This window comes from Pygocentrus nattereri, chromosome 16 (assembly GCF_015220715.1).
Source record: "Pygocentrus nattereri isolate fPygNat1 chromosome 16, fPygNat1.pri, whole genome shotgun sequence".
NCBI lineage: Eukaryota > Metazoa > Chordata > Actinopteri > Characiformes > Serrasalmidae > Pygocentrus > Pygocentrus nattereri.
The window spans coordinates 37,508,188-37,530,134 of record NC_051226.1 but is presented as its reverse complement, the minus strand read 5'-3'; the positions used below and the strand labels follow the sequence as shown (position 1 = coordinate 37,530,134).

General features: G+C 44.2%; 1 protein-coding gene across 5 annotated transcripts in view; it reads right to left on the bottom strand.

Annotated features, from left to right (window-relative positions):
• The window catches only part of shroom3 (shroom family member 3), a 121,388-nt gene that overhangs the window by 34,434 nt on the left and 65,007 nt on the right, over window positions 1–21,947 (bottom strand). For 3 of the 5 annotated variants that reach the window (XM_017717993.2, XM_017717991.2, XM_037545841.1), the window contains one exon: window positions 10,194–10,307. The exons of 1 other annotated variant lie outside the window; for it this stretch is intronic. In XM_017717993.2, the coding sequence (XP_017573482.1) occupies window positions 10,194–10,307 (114 nt within the window). Of the gene's footprint in view, window positions 1–5; window positions 206–10,193; window positions 10,308–21,947 lie in introns of those variants that run through there. One more of the 5 variants, XM_017717992.1, reaches the window with a different exon arrangement.

Genomic DNA, 21,947 nt, shown 5'->3' with positions numbered 1-21,947 from the left:
TTTACCTGGAGGTGAATCTGAGCACCTTGGAGATCAGACCAGTCGCTAGGCTGTTGACACTGGTCTCCGAGGGCGTCTTGCACAGTGCGCCATCTGACCTCCCGAGCTCTGACCTCTTCTGCTTCCTGCGCAGTTTCCTGCGGTAAAAAGCGCCCAGCAGCTCCATTTGCTCCTTACCCAGTGAACTCTCGCGCTCAAATGGTGAATTGCGATCGGAGCCAGGCAGTCAGCAACACGGGGATGCAAACTGTCATTAAATCAGGCAATTAAACGTCATTACGACTCGTACGATAAGGCAGTAGAATAAACATCCTGCCTCTGACGAACCAGCACCAGAGGGCGGAGAGAGAGACAGATAGACAGAAAATGAAAGAAAGGTATACATGAAAGGGTGGGGGTAAACACGAGGTGAAAGCAAGGCAGAGTGCGGAAAAGAATGAGACGGAGAAAAGATTTAAAAAACACTGTTGCAGCGCTCTACTCCATTTTGAACGCTGGGAGCAAAGACTAACACATGATAGCATGTGCACCCATAGCCGAACAAAGAGGACTCTGTGTTTTCATCATTCTCTCTTTTTTGCTTCTTCCTCGCTCTTTCTCTCCAAACCTATCAATCAACACGTGACTCCAGTGAGAATTCATCGGGCACATCCACACCCGGGGGTTCTTTTAGGACAGGAAAGATGTATAGCACCAGTTCTAGGGTGTAGCTCAGCTACATTAATTGACCAGTGACAGGCACCTCCTGTCCTGCGGGAAGACAGGTGTAGAGTCACAGGTGTCTTTACCTGTCTGTTGATTCAGGGAAACAGGCTGATGACATGGGCCTGCACAACGCCCACCCCAGGATTCAGGGTTAAGTTGGGGAGGGAAGTGTATCACAAAGCCATCACACAGATCTGGCACTTCTCTTTCAGCTCGGACACAATAGCGACGGATTTCCGCGCTCTTCCGTGGTGCGTCTCCTGGGAGACTCCAGGATTTTCCCCTCGGACACGCGGACCCTCCCAACGTAAGCTGAGCCCCAGGAATGCGACAGATCTGATACACTCACTTATTCACACCCAGACCTCCAAAAACCTCCAGCTCAAAAACACCTCGCTCTCTCTCACCATCTGTGAATATGTCTGTGTGTCTTTCTCTCTGTCCATCTGTCTCTGTTTGTCTTACTCTTTATTATAATGAATATCTGTCCATGTTATTAATTTTTCCTCCCCCTCTCTTCCTCCCTCCCTCTCTCTCTCCCTGTATTCTGCGGAGCTGGTCTATAGCAGGGTGTGTCTGGGTGCAGAAACCTTATCTGAGCCTGGGGAATGCTGGTTGCAAATCTGTTTGATCTGAGGAAACTGAAACTGGAGAAAGGATTAGATGGCGGGAGGGATAGAAGAGAAATGGAAGGATAGAGAAGAGAGAGGATGGGGTGAGGATTGAGGAGAGTTTCAGATGCCTGTTAACTGTTCGACCTGCAGTGCTCTCAATAAGATAAAGTTATTTTAGGGAGTGTAAAATCATTAAAGTCAAACTAACACCAATATTCCCAAAACACTACCGAAACCACCGAAAAACCTTCTCCAGATACTATACAGGCTTTATTTACGAATCTTTCTGCTTCCATTTCTGTTGAAACTCCTGAACAAGTAAAAAGAGTCCCATCTCCTTGACACCAGTGTCATCAGAAACCACCCTCAGTCACTGAAGCAGTCAGTGATGCTCTCCACACAAGCCTCAGAGAACTAGTGGCAGTATCTATAGCTCTTATATTTACAAGACTGACTGGACCAGGTGGTCTGTAGAGGGTCACTTTCAACATGTCATTGCATAATAACTGGTGTTCCCCAGGGAGCAGTTCTTGGTCCACTCTTATTCTCTATGAATCACGACACGTGTTCACGACACGTGGCTTTTCCTACCATGTTTACCATGACAATCCACAGCTGTATTTCTCATGTCAACCATCTTATGGTTCACAGCTACACCTCAGATCCTTGCCTTTATGTCTGGCATGTCCTTCCTAAAGATCGAAACTTACATACAAAGATAAATTAATGACTTTATGTCCTTTTCTGTCAGTTGTGTAATAAACTACCCCCTCGAATGTGAAGCGCCCCATCTCTGAACTTTTAATGGTCTACCTGTTGGCCAAACATAATTAACGAATGCTCTTTTGACAGTGCAGATGCACTTCATAATGTTAAAGCATTTAATATTCACTTGCAATTAAGTGTTTTTGCTAAAAATAAATTAACTGGGTTCTTGCTTTTATGTTAGGTTTGTATTTTAAAATATTATATCTGCAAACAGTCAAGCTAGACTACGGCTCTAGTGTTTTAGGCTATGAATCTTCCCTCTATGTACTGTTTAACACTATGCCTTCTAACACTTGCATCTTTTTGGCAAGCCACACTGAATAATAAGAGCATCTGCTATCCAATAATATTTATTATAATATTTATATTGCTATACAATATAATATAATATTGTATAGTAATTATAATTATAATACAATTACATAATACAATTATAATTATAATGCAATATTTATATAATATTTATATTGCTATACAATATATTTACAATAATGAATTGTAAATAAAAATGCTACTCGAACATACACATTCTCCCAACATCACCCAAGCTCACCTAAATACTTGGTTGGTTAGTGTAGTGGTTAACACCTCTGCCCTCTACACTGTAGACTGGGGTTCAATCCCCACCTGGGCAAACTCCCTACACTATACCAATAAGAGTCCTTGGGCAAGACTCCTAACACCACCTTTGCCTCCCTGTGTAAAATGATCAGAATTGCAAGTTGCTCTGGATAAGAGCGTCAGCCAAATGCTATAAAATGTAAACGTTAAAAACCTCTGGCATGACGTTGCAACTTCTGATGCTAAATACATCACTTAAACAAACATCACATTCTCTGGACACTTCCCAAGAAAGATCAACAAAAAAGCTGGAAATCCTAATTCGTATGTCCATCGTGACAGTATATTAATGTCCGAGACATACTGTAATACCTCAGAATAGACTACGATCGCAATCTCGTCCACATTCTCTGAACATTACCAAAACTCAGATAAACATCCACGTTCCAGAGCTGGCAAGATAGGTCAAAGCGGACATGCCCGGTATACATAGCAACGATCCCAAACATTGGATCCTCTGATTCTTTCCTTGTACGGAAACATGTAGAGATAGAATATCAAACGCCAGACAAGGCACACATTATGGTTTTAGGGCAGGAGGGGAACTGGGGAGGAAGGGGCAGGTCAACAGTGACTGTCCCCACAGACTCCCACAGGGACCTCAGATCATTATCTCCAGCCAGTTCGGAGAGATTCTGTCACTATCCTGCTATTCAGATCCCAAAGGAACCGTGGCAGTAATATTCCAACTGACGGACGGAAGGAGAAGAGAACCTGGTTTGGGATTTAGCTGTTCAGGGAGGAACTGTGATTAATTCAGGTCACCGTTAACTAACGTATAATCCTGCCTATGAGCTGAGCAGCGCTGGTATGCAGGGACTTCAGGAATGTGTAGGAAACACTGGTCATGAACTGTACATGAACTACACATCATTATCCCCGAGGTATTGGTTATGAGGAGGAACGAAAGGAGAGCAGGCACAAATAACAGAATGTGAAATGGATGAGGAGGAAGGAAGAGAAAAAGAGGAAAAGACAGACAGAGAGAGATTCAGCGGGAATTGTATGTGATCAGGGCTTCGCTGCAGGTGTGTGTACTGGTCCACCTTAAGTAGCCATAGAGACCCCAACAACCAACCTCCTCTCAAAATACCAGCGTCTATGGAGAACCTACTTCTGCAGATACTCAAGCACAATTACTGTTTATTTGCTGTATATTTTGTTATGTAACCACGTAATTAATTACACTATGGTTCAAAAGTTTGGAGTCACTTGTCATATTAATAATTGTTATTCAATGATAACTTATACAGTGTAGCTCAAAATGAGACTGAAATTTTGCAACCTTGACACCAAAACCTAAACTGACAGTTTAGTCACAATTTAAAGTATTTTGGGAACAATAAGAAAGAAAAATGTGTTTATTTATAGTAAAAGTAATATTACTAATACTACACTCAGAGGGCACTTTATTAGGTACACCTGTGCTGAACAGTACTTGTTAACACAAATAGCTGATCAGCCAATCACACGGCTGCAATTCAATGCATTTGGGCGTGTAGAGGTGCAGACCGAGCATCAGAACGGGGAGGTCATGAATGATGCCATGATGTCATGAATGTACGTGAATACTATTGTTCTATAATCAGTGCTGGACAGTAACTGAGTAACTGAGTATCTGAGTAAATGTAATTGGTTCCTGTACTTTAGTATTTTTGGTGTATCTGTACTGAAGTTTCTCCGTTCTGGGCGACTTTTTCCTTTCACTCCACTACATTTCAGAGTCTAATATCCGACTTTTTCCTCCTACATTTTGAGAAATCTGTCGTTCCTTTTGGTTTCTGTGTGTATAAAAACGTAACATGTCAAAACGAAAGAAGCGCAAAGCCAGAGCACCAATCAGGGCCCAGCGGGCACTTTGTTTAGAGCTGGTTTTGACCTGTCGGTCAGACCGACCCAGTGCAGCACGCGGTTCAACGTCAGCGCAGCAGCGTAAAACTTTGGGAGAGTCTGTTCAACATAAATGATGAACTAACCTAACTTTGTGTAAATAGAGCACAATATAGAAATATGTCCACATATGCAGTCGAGACTGACGCGGCTTTTTTCTGAATTTCTACAAACACCATTTCATTTTATAGTAAATGAGTTTGGGCTGGTTTATGTTTATGAACAGACGCCTACAGATCAACATAGTAAAGGAGCTCATCTGTGATCCTGAGTTTAAAGCCAGTTTTTATTCAACTTAAACTTGGAACTAAGTTGTAAATAAATCTGAAACTGAAACTTTGCTTGTGTGTAAAAAGTGATTTCAGAGCCACTCGGTTCTCCCTGATGGAAACTGTTTACCTTCAGTGTTTTGTGCTTCTGATCATTTTAATAGACGTCAGCGTCACTAATTAATGACGTTCTATTAAAAGACTGGTTTACCAAGAGAGACGCTGGAGGAGTTTCACCTGAAATGAGTTCATGAAGCCAGTCTGGTTATAAAAATGATAACAGGACATCAGAGCCAGAATTCCTCTTTTAGTACTTTTACTTTATACTTAAGTACATTTGAAGGGAAATACTTTAGTACTTTTACTCAAGTGGAGGTCTAAAGGGAGGAACTTCTACTTTTACTGGAGGAATATTTACCTTGGGCGTCTCGACTTTAACTCAGTACATAGTTGGTTTACTTCGTCCACCACTGTCTGTAACTAGAGTTTACCTAAAATTAGAGCAGCAGTGCTGAAATATTTTACTCTGTATTTTATTTCTGTACAAATTACACTGTTGCACAAAAGCTGGATATGAATCCATTCACTTTGGATTCACTTAAGAGTATTTTCTAGCATCTGACCAACCCGGAAAATGTTACTGAGTGACAATTCTCCACACCTAAAATTCTCTGTAAATAATCATGTCTTGCATTATTTGAGTAGAGAAATTCTCAACCAATCAGATTGTGTATTCAGAACTAACTACTATATAAACTTATACAATTACATTTAAACAGTAAAGGAAAATGACAATGATAACTAGACTTTTAGGGCTTAAAAACAAACATTTGAATTCACTCTGTGTGGGTTAATTGAGGGTCAGACAGGAAACACGGCTGCGTCGGTCTGTGTGTATCTACAAAAGCAAACAGGACGCCATCTGTTGGACTAAACTAACTCATGACAAAGATCATCAGGCAACACGTCATATTCTTCACAGTAACTTCATAGAAATCAGAAACCACCTTTTATATATTTCATTTCTGCTCAAAACGGCGGCAAAATACAACGTATTGCTTATTCAGGAGCAACTTCTGAGGAGAGCAGGTATCAGATGATCTGTCTGCATAAAGTATCAACCGCTCAGAGAAAAGTTTGTAAAACTGGTGCTGAAATATTAATTAAAAACTATATAGAAAATGGGACCCCTAGCATGGTAGACCACTGAAACGGCCCCCATCAGATAAACAGCACTGAAAGCTTTGATCTCTGAGAGAGAGGAGAACATCAAGCTGCTTCAGATCTGAAAACATCCACAGGTGTTTCTGTCCATCCTTCCACTGTGAGAAGACCACTCAGCGCTGTGGGTCTGAAAGGACGTGTAGCTGATTAAGAAGAACCTCACTGAGAAAAGGAGACGGACACATCAAACAAAGAAGCTGGACGATGGACTGACCACCCCAGCGTCCAGACCTCAGCACCAGTGAATGCCGTTTCACCCCTCGCCCCTACCCCTTGGCCCATAGCCCTCTGTTTTGCGTGTTCACGTCTAGCTCCCATTTCATAGGGCAAGATTTCAACCCCTACCCCTGTAACTCCGTTCCAAGGGGTTACGGGTGACACTCGAAAACAAGGGATAGGGGTAAAAATAAGAAATGGGATTGGGCCAATGGGTTTGACTACTTCAGAAAATGATCAACCAGCTTCTAAGACTGAACTTTGGAGGTGTGGAAAAATATCTCTGCAGGTTTCTTTGAGGAACTGAAAACAAGTCTCCTGGAAATGGAGAGAGGACAAAAATACTGAAATTATATAATTACATGTTGTAATGAATTACTTGTTGAAGCTTCTGTGTAATTTTAAAAATAGATGATGCCATTACACCGTAACTACTAACCGCAGAACTCTAAACAACTATACCTCAAGCCCAGATTAAGCCTGACAGTCTCTTACGGCGTCGTAAAGACAAGATCATGAAGTCCATGAAAGCTCAGTGGGCAGTGCTCCAAATAGTGTCCTACTGCGATTGATGGTGTATATATGAGGGAGATGTGCTTTGTGTGGGGGTCTGTGCTTCTAAGTGATGAAACTGTGCACTTATAAAACTATTACTATAACAAACACAAGGGCAAGAAGCCATGTTTGGGTTACAGAAAGAGACGGATTCTCTGCGAGTTCCTTTGAGAAGTTCCCATGTTTGCAGCGTAGGAGCTCATTTCTGCCGTTTAAATCTCTCTGCTAAGGATTTCTCTCTGCTACTGTGGCATTCGTTTCACATGTAAAGAATGGGATTGAGCAAATCCAACAATTCAGAATGTCTTTTCTGAAAGCACGCCCCGCACGGGCAGTGCATCCAGGAGTAAAGGGAGCTAAACAAATTGGGCTGCCTCTTTTATACAGTGATAGAAAACGCAGAAGCTCACAGAAAGCTCCAATACCACACAGCAGCCTAATAATCCGTTAATAATCCAGCTAATAGCTCAACTGGAATAGAACACGTCCAGGTAAACACCTCAGCTGGAATTGTTTAGTCTGATTGAGGCCATTCAGAATAGTTTCTATCTGATTGAACAAGGTGGGTAATCCCATAAATAATCCGTTAAATAGAAGAATAATATCCGTGTAAACGCCTGTATCCGATTACATTCCCTATCGGAAAGTTTTATTCCGTTCTGCTTGTGCGTCGCGTCACAGTGAGAGTTTATACCGTTCAACACGGTGGAGCAGAATCTGGTCTGCAGAGGAGACGAAGTTCATGCTCTGATCTTTAAAAGACGGCGGTGGGACGGACGTCCAGCTTATGCGTCTCAGAGCACGACGTCTTCCTCTCGGCCGTCTTTAATAAGGACGTGTGAAGGACGTTTTCCTGAGTCTGACGTCATTTTAAAGCAGTTAAAAACACAATCACTGCTCACTGCTGCTCATCTCACTCTGACTGGACTCACGTGATGCTGGTTGTCATGGGAATGTCTACACTAAGTGGTTCTTGGATTTTCCATCAGATTGTCTAATAAAGTGAGAATAGACACCTCAGTCTAAATCTGTAATTGGAACATAATCAATCGGATTGGCAAACATTTTTGCATGCAAACATAACCAGTGATCCATTTTACTGACCGATGTGAACTCCTCTCCTCGCCGCAGAGTGAAGTACTGACTGAGATATAAACAGAGTCATTCAGAGTGGTCTGATGTGAAAATTGAAGAGACCAAGAGACCAAGTTACCGAGTCAGAACTGTTCACAGTGGTGGTGACAGGAACCAGACGTCCACCTCTAAAAGCTCCTCACAGAAGGTTATTGCATGGTTATAAATTCACTGCCTGATTTCTGAGAAATTGTTTTACAATAGTTTTGTGATTAAGGTTTGATCTGATGGTAGAGATGTACATGCAGGGCGCTGTGAGGCAAAATAGTTACCAAAGAAAACCAGATTTTCCACTATTTCCCATCATAAACATTCCAAACAAACTCAGAAGACTCGTGTGGGTTCTCTGGTGGTTCTGGATAATAGATAAAATGTCTATATTTGTGTTGTAGTCATGGTGACTCCTGGTTCCCATCACCACCACTGTAAAGGCATCAGAGTCAGTAAGTTTCTCTACAATAAACCGTTTCACATCAAACCTTTGATCTTTGAACGACTCTGTTTAGCTCTTAAGTTTTGGGCTGAGATTTAGGTAAATGTTACAGTAAAGACAGGTGTTTGTCCCTCTTTGCTGCAGTAAGACCCTGAAGGCTCTATCTCTAGGTGTTGGAACATTGTTGTGAGGATTTGATTGTGCATTAGTGAGGTCAGGTACTGATGTTGAATGGTCAGTTCTGGATCACTTCAGCTTATCCCAAAGGTTTTGGATGAAGCTCCATCACTCCAGAGAACAGTTCCTCTGCTCCACAGCCCAATCCTGGGGGTCTCTATACCCCTCTGGTCCATGCTTGCCATTGGACATGGTGACCTTAGGTCCCCTTCTATGTGCCAATGCTTTTCTACACCATATTTCATATTGAAATCGCACATTCAGCTCAAACAAACTATAACTACACACTGGAGGAAGCAAACAACCACGCAAGAACCCTCTCAGCCCATTGTCATAGCAACGAGCAACGCCCCTGTCCTGGATTCCGCTGAGGAATCCAGTTATTGAAGAATTCCACTAAGCGACCTTCCCATCGCCACCTTATTAGGATGAAGGAGAGCTGGAGGAGGCAGCCGCAGCTGTATTTATAGCATGTGTATACAAAACGAGAAAGGATGAAAAAACTAAATAAAAAAAGAAAGAAAAACAACGAAAAACACAGAGAGAAATGTTACAAGCATGTTTTCCAGGAAGAGTTGTTCCGTAGTTTTGTGAAAAACGAAAACAAATTTCCTCTAAAACACCTTGAAAATCATCCATCAGCAGTCACAACATGGAAATAAAGGGGGCAACAGTGACCGTTGCTTTCCTAATAGTGGGCCCACATTCACCTGTACTGATAAAGGCAGCATCAGCCAGCTTTAAACCAGTTATAACAGGTCACTGAGGCCTTTCTGACTTTATAGCATTTGTGTTATAACTGCTTATGAATTAGTTCAAGTATATGGCCAAATTAAAACCCATTAATAAGCTCATAATCACTTGATATAATAAAGGTTTCTTACTGTACAGAGATGCTTCATGTTTAGACGACTGGACAGCACTGCACTATTCATATTTACAGTATCGCGCAGTCAGCTGACGCAGGAGGCACGTGCACAAACACAGGGATAATCTATATAGAGCAATTTATGTTCAAACGCATTGCATTTTATTAATATTGTCCTCAGAGACATATGAGTAACGCAAATAACACAATTCTTATTAGATGATGAATTTTAGCTTTAATGCATTTCACCTCATTATGAACACAGATATATTAAATATGTAATATTATAAAATTATATTACTGCAACGTTACGTTCTACCACATAACCCCAACACTGCTAATCACTGAACCACCTACAGTGCTGCTTGAAAGTTTGTGGACCCTGTAGAATCTGAACTAAAACTTCCTCAGATGTTCACGCAGCAAATAAAGAGAATCGATTTAAACACATGAGACAAAAATAAATATAAAATAATATAAAATAATTAATAACAGACGTGTGGTACAACATAAAAACACACAAACACAACGCACATCTCGTCAGGAATCAGGAGAACTTGATTCAAAAGTGATCAAAAAAGGTTCCACATGAATTAAATTACACCCACTCAATTCTTGCCAAAGGTGAGTAAACTTAAGCAGTAAATTGTGGTGATGTGACATTTTATTCATCAATCAATCCTTTTTCAGTGCAGTAGGACAAATAAACACACGCAGACCTGTTTTTGATGCGTAGCTGAACTCCTCCGCTGCATCGGTCTTTGCGGCCTCGCTGGCAGGGGGATGGAGTGGGGGGGCGGGACTCGCCGCAGCACGGACCTGCACAGCTCTCTCTAAACAAACACGTAGAGAAATACGGATACAGGATATAATTACACTCCTCACATAAAGATGCTTCCAACAGCCTCTGCAGTTAAGCAGTAAACTTCAGTCGGCTGCGGCGTTTGGCCAGTTCAGACCAGGCCTTTAACATATCAAAACCCCGTAACTCCATTTCTATCATTTTTCAGCTTTTGGCAGAACTTACAGAAAACACCTGTTGCTCTTTACATTGTGCGGATATTTCATGATCACTGAACCAAAGGAACTGGCCCAGAATTAACTGGAAAAACATCTGGTCCCACTGACTTACATTAAAAGTAAAGTAGGTTTTTTCCTTCTCCGGTAAAGTCGCTATTTTGCAGTTTTGTTCTGACAGCAGCGATATGATGACAGCATGAGTAGAGACCATAGACTGAAGGGGAGAAGGCTCGGAGACCCTGGGCTGGAGTTCTGGAGCTTCTGCTTTGAGTCAGATGCCAGTTTTGATTCACACAATGTTCCTTTTGAGGTGTCTGGCATGAAATTGAAGGTGGTATTATCACTCCCAACTGGGCTGGTGAGCTCATGTGAGTGTACATCCAGTGGACGGAGAGATCTTCCCGAAAAACGCTGCTGGTGTGGACAAAGATCGTTTTGAAAACAAGGAAGAAAACCTGGGTTATAAAAATATCCAGACATGGCTGGATGAGGCCTTTTTTCACTTGGTCTGGAGGGGTGAGTGTAGCCAGTATCTCATCACAGCATCCTCTGATTTGGAGTGCACGCTTTCGTATGTGCTTCAGTTCATCTGACTGGGGATTCGGTGAGGGAATCTTTCTAAACTAGAGTGGCGTAATACAGCCATGGCCTCAAACACCCAGTTCAGACCTCTATCGAAGTTATGACTGTTCTGAGACAGTCAGCTCCTACAGAAGACGCAGTCGTGGGCTGGAGGTTAGGGAACCGGCCCTGTGACCAGAAGGTTGCCGGCTCGAACCCCAGTGACGAGGTCACGTGACTGAGGAGTCCTTGAGCAAGACACCTAACCCCGAACTCCTACTGGACAGGGCTGCCCACCACTCTGGGCAAGCGTGCTGACTGCCCCCTAGCGTGTATGTGGTGTTTCACTTCACGGATGGGTTAAATGCCGGAGGTGATATCCCCCCGTTGTGGGAAAAATAAGGGTCTCTTAATCTTAAAAGACTTTATTTCCCATCTTATAAATAAAGGCAACCTGAGGCGATACTCTGAAAATCCTTCTGCACATTTAGGCCAAGAATCTGACCACTGTAAACTATGAGGGAAGAAACTGATCAACTTTGGCTTGCCAGTTAATCCAATAGCACTAATTTACCAGATAACAGAGGTCTAGAAGAACGAGGGGCAGTGATGTTCTAAGGACATTCTGGCTGGTCTAACAGTCCTACAGGAACCTAAGAAAGTAGCCATGCCATATCAGCCATATCAGCCAATCAGAGAATGAGTTTTGATAGAGAATGAGCCAGTGAGGCCACACAGACAACTAATTAGGCGTGTAATACGGTTTACACAGCACTGACTGCGGCTCTTCTTCCCTTTTCAGGGTCTCTCAGGTCCCATCTTTGATCGAAGCTGCTGTCAGTGATCAATACCAGTTCTTTGGGTGCAGGTTACTGAGTAAAGTGGGAGGGAAGTGGGTACCGCTTCTGCTATTCACACTAAACAAAAACAGAGGTATTACATATTTTTACACATTATTTTTGAGCTGGTTCAGGTTTTTAACTTTAGTTTACAGCTGAGTTGCAGCGCTTTATGGGATCACTATTTTGTCCAAGCATCCTTTTTTTCCGTCTTTTGCTTTGATGTTTTTTTCTGTGTAGTATAATTATTTCCAGCACATCAATATTGAGAAACGAATTGAACTGAATGAGCATTTAGATCAATTCTAAAAATATGTGTATAATTACAGTCCTAATCTGTTCTACCTCCAAACTGTTTATGAACAAAAATGAGTGATAAATCTTCTTTCTTCTTCTTTCAATCTGTGGCAAAACACAGTGTAAGACTTTGGACACAGACATTAAGCTTCATCTCAGAACTGCCTCCACTGAAGTCCCTGTAGTTACTGAATAACAAGGCTTAGTAAGGGTTTTAGCTTGTTTACGTCCGCTTTTATTAACTAGTCCTGGTATTAAGCTGTTCTCATTTTATATGAACTGACTGAAAGGTGGTTAGACTCATATTCACAGGCAGGGACGTATCTAGAACTTCCATGAGGCCTAGAGTGACTGGCTAACTCCTCTGATACCTACTAATCACACTGGCAATTCAGGTAATGGGTAAGGCCTTCAGTACAGCTCCTGAAGTCCTAACCAATGGGTGAGCTCACCAGGCTGGAGAACTCACTGAATAATTTTGGGTTCCAACCAAAACTTAATAATGAAATGAGAACATTACACGATATCCACAGTTCAAATACAACAAGTATGATAATTACATACAAATTTCTATTTCACAGACATCATTAGGCCTTCTCCAGACGGCCCTGAGGGCTCCTCACGGTGGGTATATACACACACAGACACACACACACACACACACACACACACACACACACACACACACACACACTCACATCATTTTAACAGACATGATTTAGGCCCAGTCCCATTTCACCGCTTGCCCCTACCACTCAGCCCTACCCCTCTGTTTTGCATGTTCACGTCTAGTTCCAAAAAGCCTTATTTAACAATTTTTTTCATTACCTTGAAGTATTTTAATTAAATTTTATTTTAAAGATAATTCCACTGAATGCAATATCGCAAAAAATAAAAATAAAATAATTATTCCAACAGGATTATTCAAGATAATATTTGATGGAATATTTAAAAATGGAAATCTTTCATAGCTGAGCTCTCTCTCTCTCTCTCTCACACACACACACACACAGACACACACACACACACAGACACAGACACACACACACACACACACAGACACACACACACACACACACAGTCACACAGACACACGCGCTACCCTTAACCACTCCTGGCTGTTGATCTGATTAAGTCCAAGGTGTCGTGGGAAAGTCATAAAGCAGAATCCTATTACACTTTTTACTGAGCTAGCATTCCTCCCTCCCTCCCTCCCTCTCTCTCCTTCTCTCTCTCTCGCTGAGTCTCTCTCTCTCTCTCTCTCTCTGGGTCTCTCTCCCTCCCTCTCTCTCTCTCTAAGTCTCTCTCTCTCTCTGGGTCTCTCTCCCTCCCTCTCTCTCTCTCTCTAAGTCTCTCTCTCTCTCTGTCTCTCTCTCTCTCCTTCTCTCTTTCTCTCCCCCTCTCTCCTTCTCTGTCTCTAGGTCTCTTTCTCTCCCTCTCTCGCTGAGTCTCTCTCTCTCTCTCTCTCTGAGTCTCTCCCTCTCTCTCTCTCTCTCTCGCTGAGTCTCTCTGTCTCTCTCTGAGTCTCTCCCTCTCTCTCTCTCTGGCTCTCTCTCCCTCCCTCTCCCTCTCTCTCCTTCTCTCTCTCTCGCTGAGTCTCTCTCTCTCTCTCTCTCTCTCTGGGTCTCTCTCCCTCCCTCTCTCTCTCTCTAAGTCTCTCTCTCTCTCTGTCTCTCTCTCTCTCCTTCTCTCTTTCTCTCCCCCTCTCTCCTTCTCTGTCTCTAGGTCTCTTTCTCTCCCTCTCTTGCTGAGTCTCTCTCTCTCTCTCTCTCTGAGTCTCTCCCTCTCTCTCTCTCTCTCTCACTGAGTCTCTCTCTCTCTCTCTGAGTCTCTCCCTCTCTCTCTCTGGGTCTCTCTCCCTCCCTCTCCCTGTCTCTCTCTCTCTCTCTCTCTCTCCCCCTCTCTCCTTCTCTGTCTCTAGGTCTCTTTCTCTCTCTCTCCCTCCCTCTCCCTGTCTCTCTCTCTCTCTCCTTCTCTCTCTCTCTCCCCCTCTCTCCTTCTCTGTCTCTAGGTCTCTTTCTCTCTCTCTCCCTCTCTCGCTGAGTCTCTCTCTCTCTCTCTCTCCCTCTCTCTCTCTCTGGGTCTCTCTCCCTCCCTCTCTCTCTCTCTCTAAGTCTCTCTCTCTCTCTGTCTCTCTCTCTCTCCTTCTCTCTTTCTCTCCCCCTCTCTCCTTCTCTGTCTCTAGGTCTCTTTCTCTCTCTCTCCCTCTCTCGCTGAGTCTCTCTCTCTCTCTCTCTCCCTCTCTCTCTCTCTGGGTCTCTCTCCCTCTCTCTCTCTCTCTCTCGCTGAGTCTCTCTCTCTCTCTCTCTGAGTCTCTCCCTCTCTCTCTCTCTCTCTCGCTGAGTCTCTCTCTCTCTCTCTGAGTCTCTCCCTCTCTCTCTCTCTGGGTCTCTCTCCCTCCCTCTCCCTGTCTCTCTCTCTCTCTCCTTCTCTCTCTCTCTCCCCCTCTCTCCTTCTCTGTCTCTAGGTCTCTTTCTCTCTCTCTCCCTCCCTCTCCCTGTCTCTCTCTCTCTCTCCTTCTCTCTCTCTCTCCCCCTCTCTCCTTCTCTGTCTCTAGGTCTCTTTCTCTCTCTCTCCCTCTCTCGCTGAGTCTCTCTCTCTCTCTCTCTCAGAGTCTCTCCCTCTCTCTCTCTCTCTCTCGCTGAGTCTCTCTCTCTCTCTCTGAGTCTCTCCCTCTCTCTCTCTCTGGGTCTCTCTCCCTCCCTCTCCCTGTCTCTCTCTCTCTCTCCTTCTCTCTCTCTCTCCCCCTCTCTCCTTCTCTGTCTCTAGGTCTCTTTCTCTCTCTCTCCCTCCCTCTCCCTGTCTCTCTCTCTCTCTCTCCTTCTCTCTCTCTCTCCCCCTCTCTCCTTCTCTGTCTCTAGGTCTCTTTCTCTCTCTCTCCCTCTCTCGCTGAGTCTCTCTCTCTCTCTCTCTCCCTCTCTCTCTCTCTGGGTCTCTCTCCCTCCCTCTCTCTCTCTCTCTAAGTCTCTCTCTCTCTCTGTCTCTCTCTCTCTCCTTCTCTCTTTCTCTCCCCCTCTCTCCTTCTCTGTCTCTAGGTCTCTTTCTCTCTCTCTCCCTCTCTCGCTGAGTCTCTCTCTCTCTCTCTCTCCCTCTCTCTCTCTCTGGGTCTCTCTCCCTCTCTCTCTCTCTCTCTCGCTGAGTCTCTCTCTCTCTCTCTCTCTGAGTCTCTCCCTCTCTCTCTCTCTCTCTCGCTGAGTCTCTCTCTCTCTCTCTCTGAGTCTCTCCCTCTCTCTCTCTCTGGGTCTCTCTCCCTCCCTCTCCCTGTCTCTCTCTCTCTCTCCTTCTCTCTCTCTCTCCCCCTCTCTCCTTCTCTGTCTCTAGGTCTCTTTCTCTCTCTCTCCCTCCCTCTCCCTGTCTCTCTCTCTCTCTCCTTCTCTCTCTCTCTCCCCCTCTCTCCTTCTCTGTCTCTAGGTCTCTTTCTCTCTCCCTCTCTCGCTGAGTCTCTCTCTCTCTCTCTCTCCCTCTGGGTCTCTCTGGGTCTCTCTCCCTCCCTCTCTCTCTCTCTCTCTGAGTCTCTCTCTCTCTCTCTCTCTCTCTCTCTCTCTGTCTCTCCCCCTCTCTCCTTCTCTGTCTCTAGGTCTCTTTCTCTCTCCCTCTCTCGCTGAGTCTCTCTCTCTCTCTCTCTCCCTCTCTCTCTCTCTGGGTCTCTCTCCCTCCCTCTCTCTCTCTCTCTGAGTCTCTCTCTCTCTCTCTCTCTCTCTCTCTCTCTCTCTCTGTCTCTCCCCCTCTCTCCTTCTCTGTCTCTCTACCTCTCTCTCTCTGTCTCTCTCTCTACCTCTCTTTCTACAATTTAATACAAAAGTTTGAGTGCTGCCCATCATGAGATCGAGCCTTGAGGGTCCCACCCCAGTGACAAGAGGGGCACTGCCACTAGTGACAGTTTAGTACCTTTATTTCTGAGAGTGCACAGTGAGGACACTTACTTATGGCATTTTCTGCTAATTTAACTTATTGGGGAATAAATAAATGTTTGCTCAGGCCACGTTTCACATTCATTCCTAATGCGTTCCATAAAATCAGCGAAAGAAATGTGGGCGTTCAAACTTCCCCATGCAAATGCATCTTTTCCTCAAATGACTAAGAAAACAGAGTAATACAAGAAGTTATCGCCATAAAAACACAGAAATATATTCCAGTTTCAGACTGACCACCCCAGAGTCCAGACACCACTGAATGGCTTTGATTACAGCTTCTAAGACTGAACTTCGGAAAACACGTCCTTGGAGATTTCTTTGAAAAACGGAAAGTGAGTCTCCTAAAAGGACTGAGAAGCAAATTAGGTCAAATATTAATTTGTTCTGTTATTATTTCTGCATAATCTCCTGTTAAATGCAGGTTTTGTGCTTTCTGCTTCGGCAGCTCTGGAAATTCAATAAATGGAGGGTATTCTCAGAGTTCTGCTATACATCGGCATCAACTTCCTTAATTAGAAACAAATTTCATGCATTTTTATCCTCAAATAAAAAAATCATCATGAAAAACACGCATTCAAATAGGTTTGTCCAACGTTTTGACTGCAGCTGTATCATCTGTCGCATCACCACTCACTGATCCCCCCCAGAGCCTGATGTTCACGCAGTTCAGGAGCAGCTCAGCCAGAAAAACACACCCCGTTCCCCCCCAGTCTACCACACACACACACACACACACACACACACACACACACACACTTATCCATCGGATCCCCAACAAACCCCCGCCCGGGACAGAGGATTTTTGTGGAATATGCAAACACACGGAATTCTGTGTTTATTGAAAAACCAAATCTGGGCTCTGCGGCGAAAATCTCGGCCCCAGGCGAGTGTCCCTTCACACACCAACAGCCGGAGAAAATAAGGAAACGACAGCACATTCCTGCTGCACCCAGTGAAGCGTGAAATACACACGCTGGAAATCCTAATCGGATCCCGCCGACGTTATTCCAACATCGATTAACGCAATTAACGAAGCTTAGGGAACAGAACAGAGCCTGTGCTGCCAAAGCCAATTAAAACAGAGATCATATGTATCTGAGAGCGAAGGCCGGTCACGCCTCCTGCTGGCTCAGCAGAGACTAACACCCCTCACTCTGTCCAGAACTCCAACTCCCAGAATGACCCCAGACGCTCAGCCATCTACCGATCCAGGCTCCAGCTGACCCGAGTATTGATCACTGTCACCTGTTCCCGTGACTACGTAGCCTGTTCGCTTCCTTGGCCTCTCTGTGAGGCATTATATCCGTCTACTGTGCATCACAGAGACGTTCTGTTCCTGCGTTTGACTTCGTGGTTTGGTTTTTGTTTTTGCTTGATTTTCGTGTTTTTCACGCTTAGCTTAGCCTGCATTGCCTCGTTTGAACCCTTGCCTGTCTTCAGACTTCGTTTTTGGATCATCCGTTATTAAACATTTCAACCACAGCCTGATCTGCGAGCGTCTGGCTCCTATAAAGCCCTCACGAGGATCTGTTCGGGTTCGGGTTCAGCTGGATGTTCTGCTGGAAGTGGAGTCGGGGCGCTGATTCTGACGCAGCGCTTGAAGGCCTGAACACATGGAAAGCAGCAGTTAAGATCACCTGAGCTTGTCACCCCTACCCCTTGTTTTCGAGGGGCTCCTTGCCCCTTGGAACTGAGTTACAGGGCAGTGGTTGAGATCTTCCCTCTATGAAACGAGACCCTCAGGTAAAAGAGCATCACTTCATTATCAGCTACTAGCGCCGCTCTGTAGGCGACCCTGCCCGTCTGCAGGGACAGCAGAGGAGGGGAAAGTTCAGCTCCTCACTGCTGGGCTTTAGTTACATTTAGGGATCAGACGCCTTCAAAGAGGGGGGCAGTTATTTATTATCACCCCCCCTAATTCTTCAGTGATGTGAAGCTGAAGCTCAGAGATTCTCCAGATTCTTGTTTGAATTTCTCCATTCCACCTTAAACGGAGCCGCAGTTACATTCTGGCGCTTCAGGCATCAGAACTGCTGGACTATTTAAGGTGGAACGGGAAAGTTAGCTCAGCATGCTATTAGCGATTTTTTATGCTTGTTATGAGGAAAAAGCTTAGTTATCAAAAACACCAGTGAACCTACACGTGTCTTCTGAGTTGAGACGGAAAGTTGATGATGATAAAATAAAGGAAAATCAGAAAAAAGTCTTTCGGGACTATTTTACCTTTCAGTGCCTTTCCTGTACCTCTCCAGCGCGAATGAATGAAAAAATACGATTTAGGTCAAAATCTCATCGCAAAACAGTCTCGGGCATCAGGCACTGAATTCACAACCAGTTCATGAAACTTTCCCTGAGGAGCTTTTAGAGGTGGACGTCTGGTTCCTATCACCACCACTGTGAACAGCTTCTCTAGAGCAGAGCGTTTCACACCGAACCGCTCTGAACGACTTAATGATGTAATTATGCAGAAAATGTGGAATGTGGAATTCCCCTTTAATGCTGTTCCTTACTGTGTGTCAGTTGATCGATGTGGCACTCAGACACACAGTTTGGTCTCCTGGTCTGTTTCTTTATCCCACCTTATTCTCTCTCCGTCTTCAGAAACAGCACAAAACAAAGGCCTAATAACACAACAGGCTAAAATTAAACGCCAAACTAAACACGCTGCAATAAACCACATTCCTGAGTCGTAAGGGAATTCTTTTCATTCCCTCTCTCTCTGTCTCGCACACGTTTACTGTCCCTCTCCCTCTCTTTCATTTGTCACTCACGGTTCAGGGTGTTAGCAGTGCTGCCAGTGTTAAATAGGAGTTAAGCATCTGACTGATGTTTATTAGTGTGACGGAGGCGCTGATGCTACGATTCCTCCATCTGACCCAAACATTCCAAACCACTGACTCTACTGAGCACGACTGACCTTTAACAGCGGCCGCTATCGCCAGAGATAAACAAAGCCATGATGTCATTTCATAAGAATTATTTCTCACTCTAAACGGGCAGATTCCAGCGTTTCCCCCACAATAACAGGCCCGGCAGACCATCCAGCCAAATCCGTGCATTGGCCAGTTCGGATAAGATGCAGAAAGTAGGACGTAACCGGTACGATAACGTTAGTTATGAAGAAAAGGACCATAATACACTGAAACGACATTAAGACAAAACAGTGGTTACTGTAATTCTTTAACAGAGGAAATTCTCACATTTGTGGGTTTCTCCGGTGTCTTGATCTCCGTCTCTCTTCTTTTTTCCTCATATCTCTCTGTTTGGAGTCTCTGGAAAAACCGTCGTTTGGAGGGTCATGTTGCCCCAGCACTTCACCTGACCCCTCTCTCTCAACAAGAATCGGGACACCCCACCGCTAGACGTGAACACGCAAATCAGAAGGATAAGAGCTAAGTGGTAGGGGCGACTGCTGAAATGGTACAGAGCCTAAAATCAGCCAAACACAGCACTGATGCCGACCTACATCTCTGACTTAATTAAAGCCTTCATAATCCGCTGTAGTGCTTTTAAAAATGGCTTGTAAAGTGATCATTTAGCCCCTTCAGCAGACTAAGCTGGACAGTGCTCACAGGAGAACTATGGATAAATCGACCGGCAGCAAACTACCAAACTCGGTGGAGCTTCGGTTCTCCTTGAGAGCCTCCTCTGGGACACGAATACACAAACTGTAAGAACAAGAGTGAGAGGCTAGAATCAAACACTGACTGTCATATGTGAAAGTCTGAACACCCCTGGCCAAGTTAACAGATCCTCTACAGGGGTCAAACATCTGAAGCACAACTACGGTTTATTTGTTGCGTTTAACATATTGGAAAAGAATAAAACACAAGATACAACGAGTGCCATAACTTTTGCAATCAACAGCTGGGAGCTGACTTCAGTGGACACGGTGTGTGTGTGTGTGTGTGTGTGTGTGTGTGTGTGTAGAGGGAGAGGTCAGGGGCCTTCTGCTCATCACTGCCCCAAACATTCCACACATGCCAACGACTCTGACCCGCCCATAATAAGCATATTGACTCGCTCACAGATGCTGATGAGACTTGATTACGCTGTCAGGACTGTTGTGGTTCTGTCTTCAGAACCTTTAGTTAGGGAAAATAATCATATTCCATTATAATTACATTACCACTGTTCTACCTACAAAGCTGCCCTACATACGATGTCTCAGCGGTAACTGAAAGAAGTACCGTTACTGAGAGAGGAGAAGAAAAACAGGCTAAAATACGGTGAGCGTGAGCTGCTGCGAGTAAAGAGGCCTTGGGTCGGGTATTAAGGTCACACACACAGGCTCAAAAAGGAGGTCCAGCTCAATGCTTAGGTCTCAAATGACCTCAAAATCCACAATATACTGATAAAAATATGATGACTACAAGATTTTTCACTCGCATCCTCAGAAGACACGCCCTTCACCAAGTTTTGACGGAGTTCTCTTTGAATTCTCTTTCGATCATTGGAGTCATCCTCTTGGGAAAGGGGTCCGAAGCACAATCTACGCTACAAAATGCTCTTGCGTGCACTTACATATTCCCACCAGAGAGGTCGCCAAATCCCCAAATCTTACACAGTGTAGCTCTAAGGATTCTTTGCTTGTACCTTGATGAGCAAAATGTATCTGTGCTGCACCTTTTTTCTGACAGTACTTGTGTTCTGGAAATTCAACGTTGACTGACAGTATATTCTGATACTCTGCAGGACTCTGCAAAAATCAGTCACTCCATGACAATGCTTGATTTCAATACTCGGCCCTAAACATCGGTGAAATTTACCACAACAGAGGTTAAGTCCAGACACTAATACAGGCACTAAAAATAAACGTGCATAATCACAGTAAGAAACCAGGACATGAGTGAGAAAGTGGCCTTTAAAACCATTTAAACACACCTTTCCCACGCATGAGGCAGAGAAAATCTTTATGAAGCTAAACCAGCTCTACTTGTTATTGGAATGCTGACCTGGTAAGCCATTTACTGAGAGAGAGAGAGAGAGAGAGAGAGAGAGAGATGGAGGGTGGAGGTTCAATGTTGGTAAACAGGTCTTCAAGGTCAGGGAAAAAATGTTTTCTCAAACTTCCTCAAGGCAGAAACTCCAACTGGACAAAACCTGGTTATAGAAGCACGATACACACCAGAAACTCACACGCCAACCCTTCAAACTGGAACTGTCAAAAATATTTTAGCTTAGTCTAAACTCTCCATAAAGCAGGACAAACCTCGGCCTCAGTCGGGCAGGTCCCTCTTTAACTCCAGGAAATATCAGCTGTGGTAGTAAAGACTTCTTCTTCTTCTTCTTCTTCTTCTTCTTTCGGCTGCTCCCTTTAGGGGTCGCCACAGTGGATCATCTGCCTCCATCTTGCCCTATCCACTGCCTCCTCTACTTTCACACCAACCATCTCCATGTCAACCTTCACTACATCCATAAACCTTCTCTGAGCTCTACCTCTTCTCCTTCTACCCGGCAGCTCCATCTCCAACATTCTTTGACCAATATATCCACTATTCCTCCTCAACACACGTCCAAACCATCTCAAGTCTCCTTTTCAACCTCCCAATACGGCATTTTCTGTTTTAGTTTCTTAACCAATGATCCAAAAATCGATGGTGTGAAAGTAGATCGTTTGACATACGTCATGCGCTACTGACATCTTGATTGGCTGCTTCATGAAGTTAAGACACTGTTGGCTGAGTTTTAAGTTAGCCGCAGGATTCTTTACATTGTGGATGTTTAATTAAAATTCAATAAGGTGCAGTTAAAGAAAATTTCCTCAAGCGAAGGTCCAGAACATCATAACGTCTGACCTGCATCATGACTCAGTGCCATATACTGTTTACTGAAGTAGCCG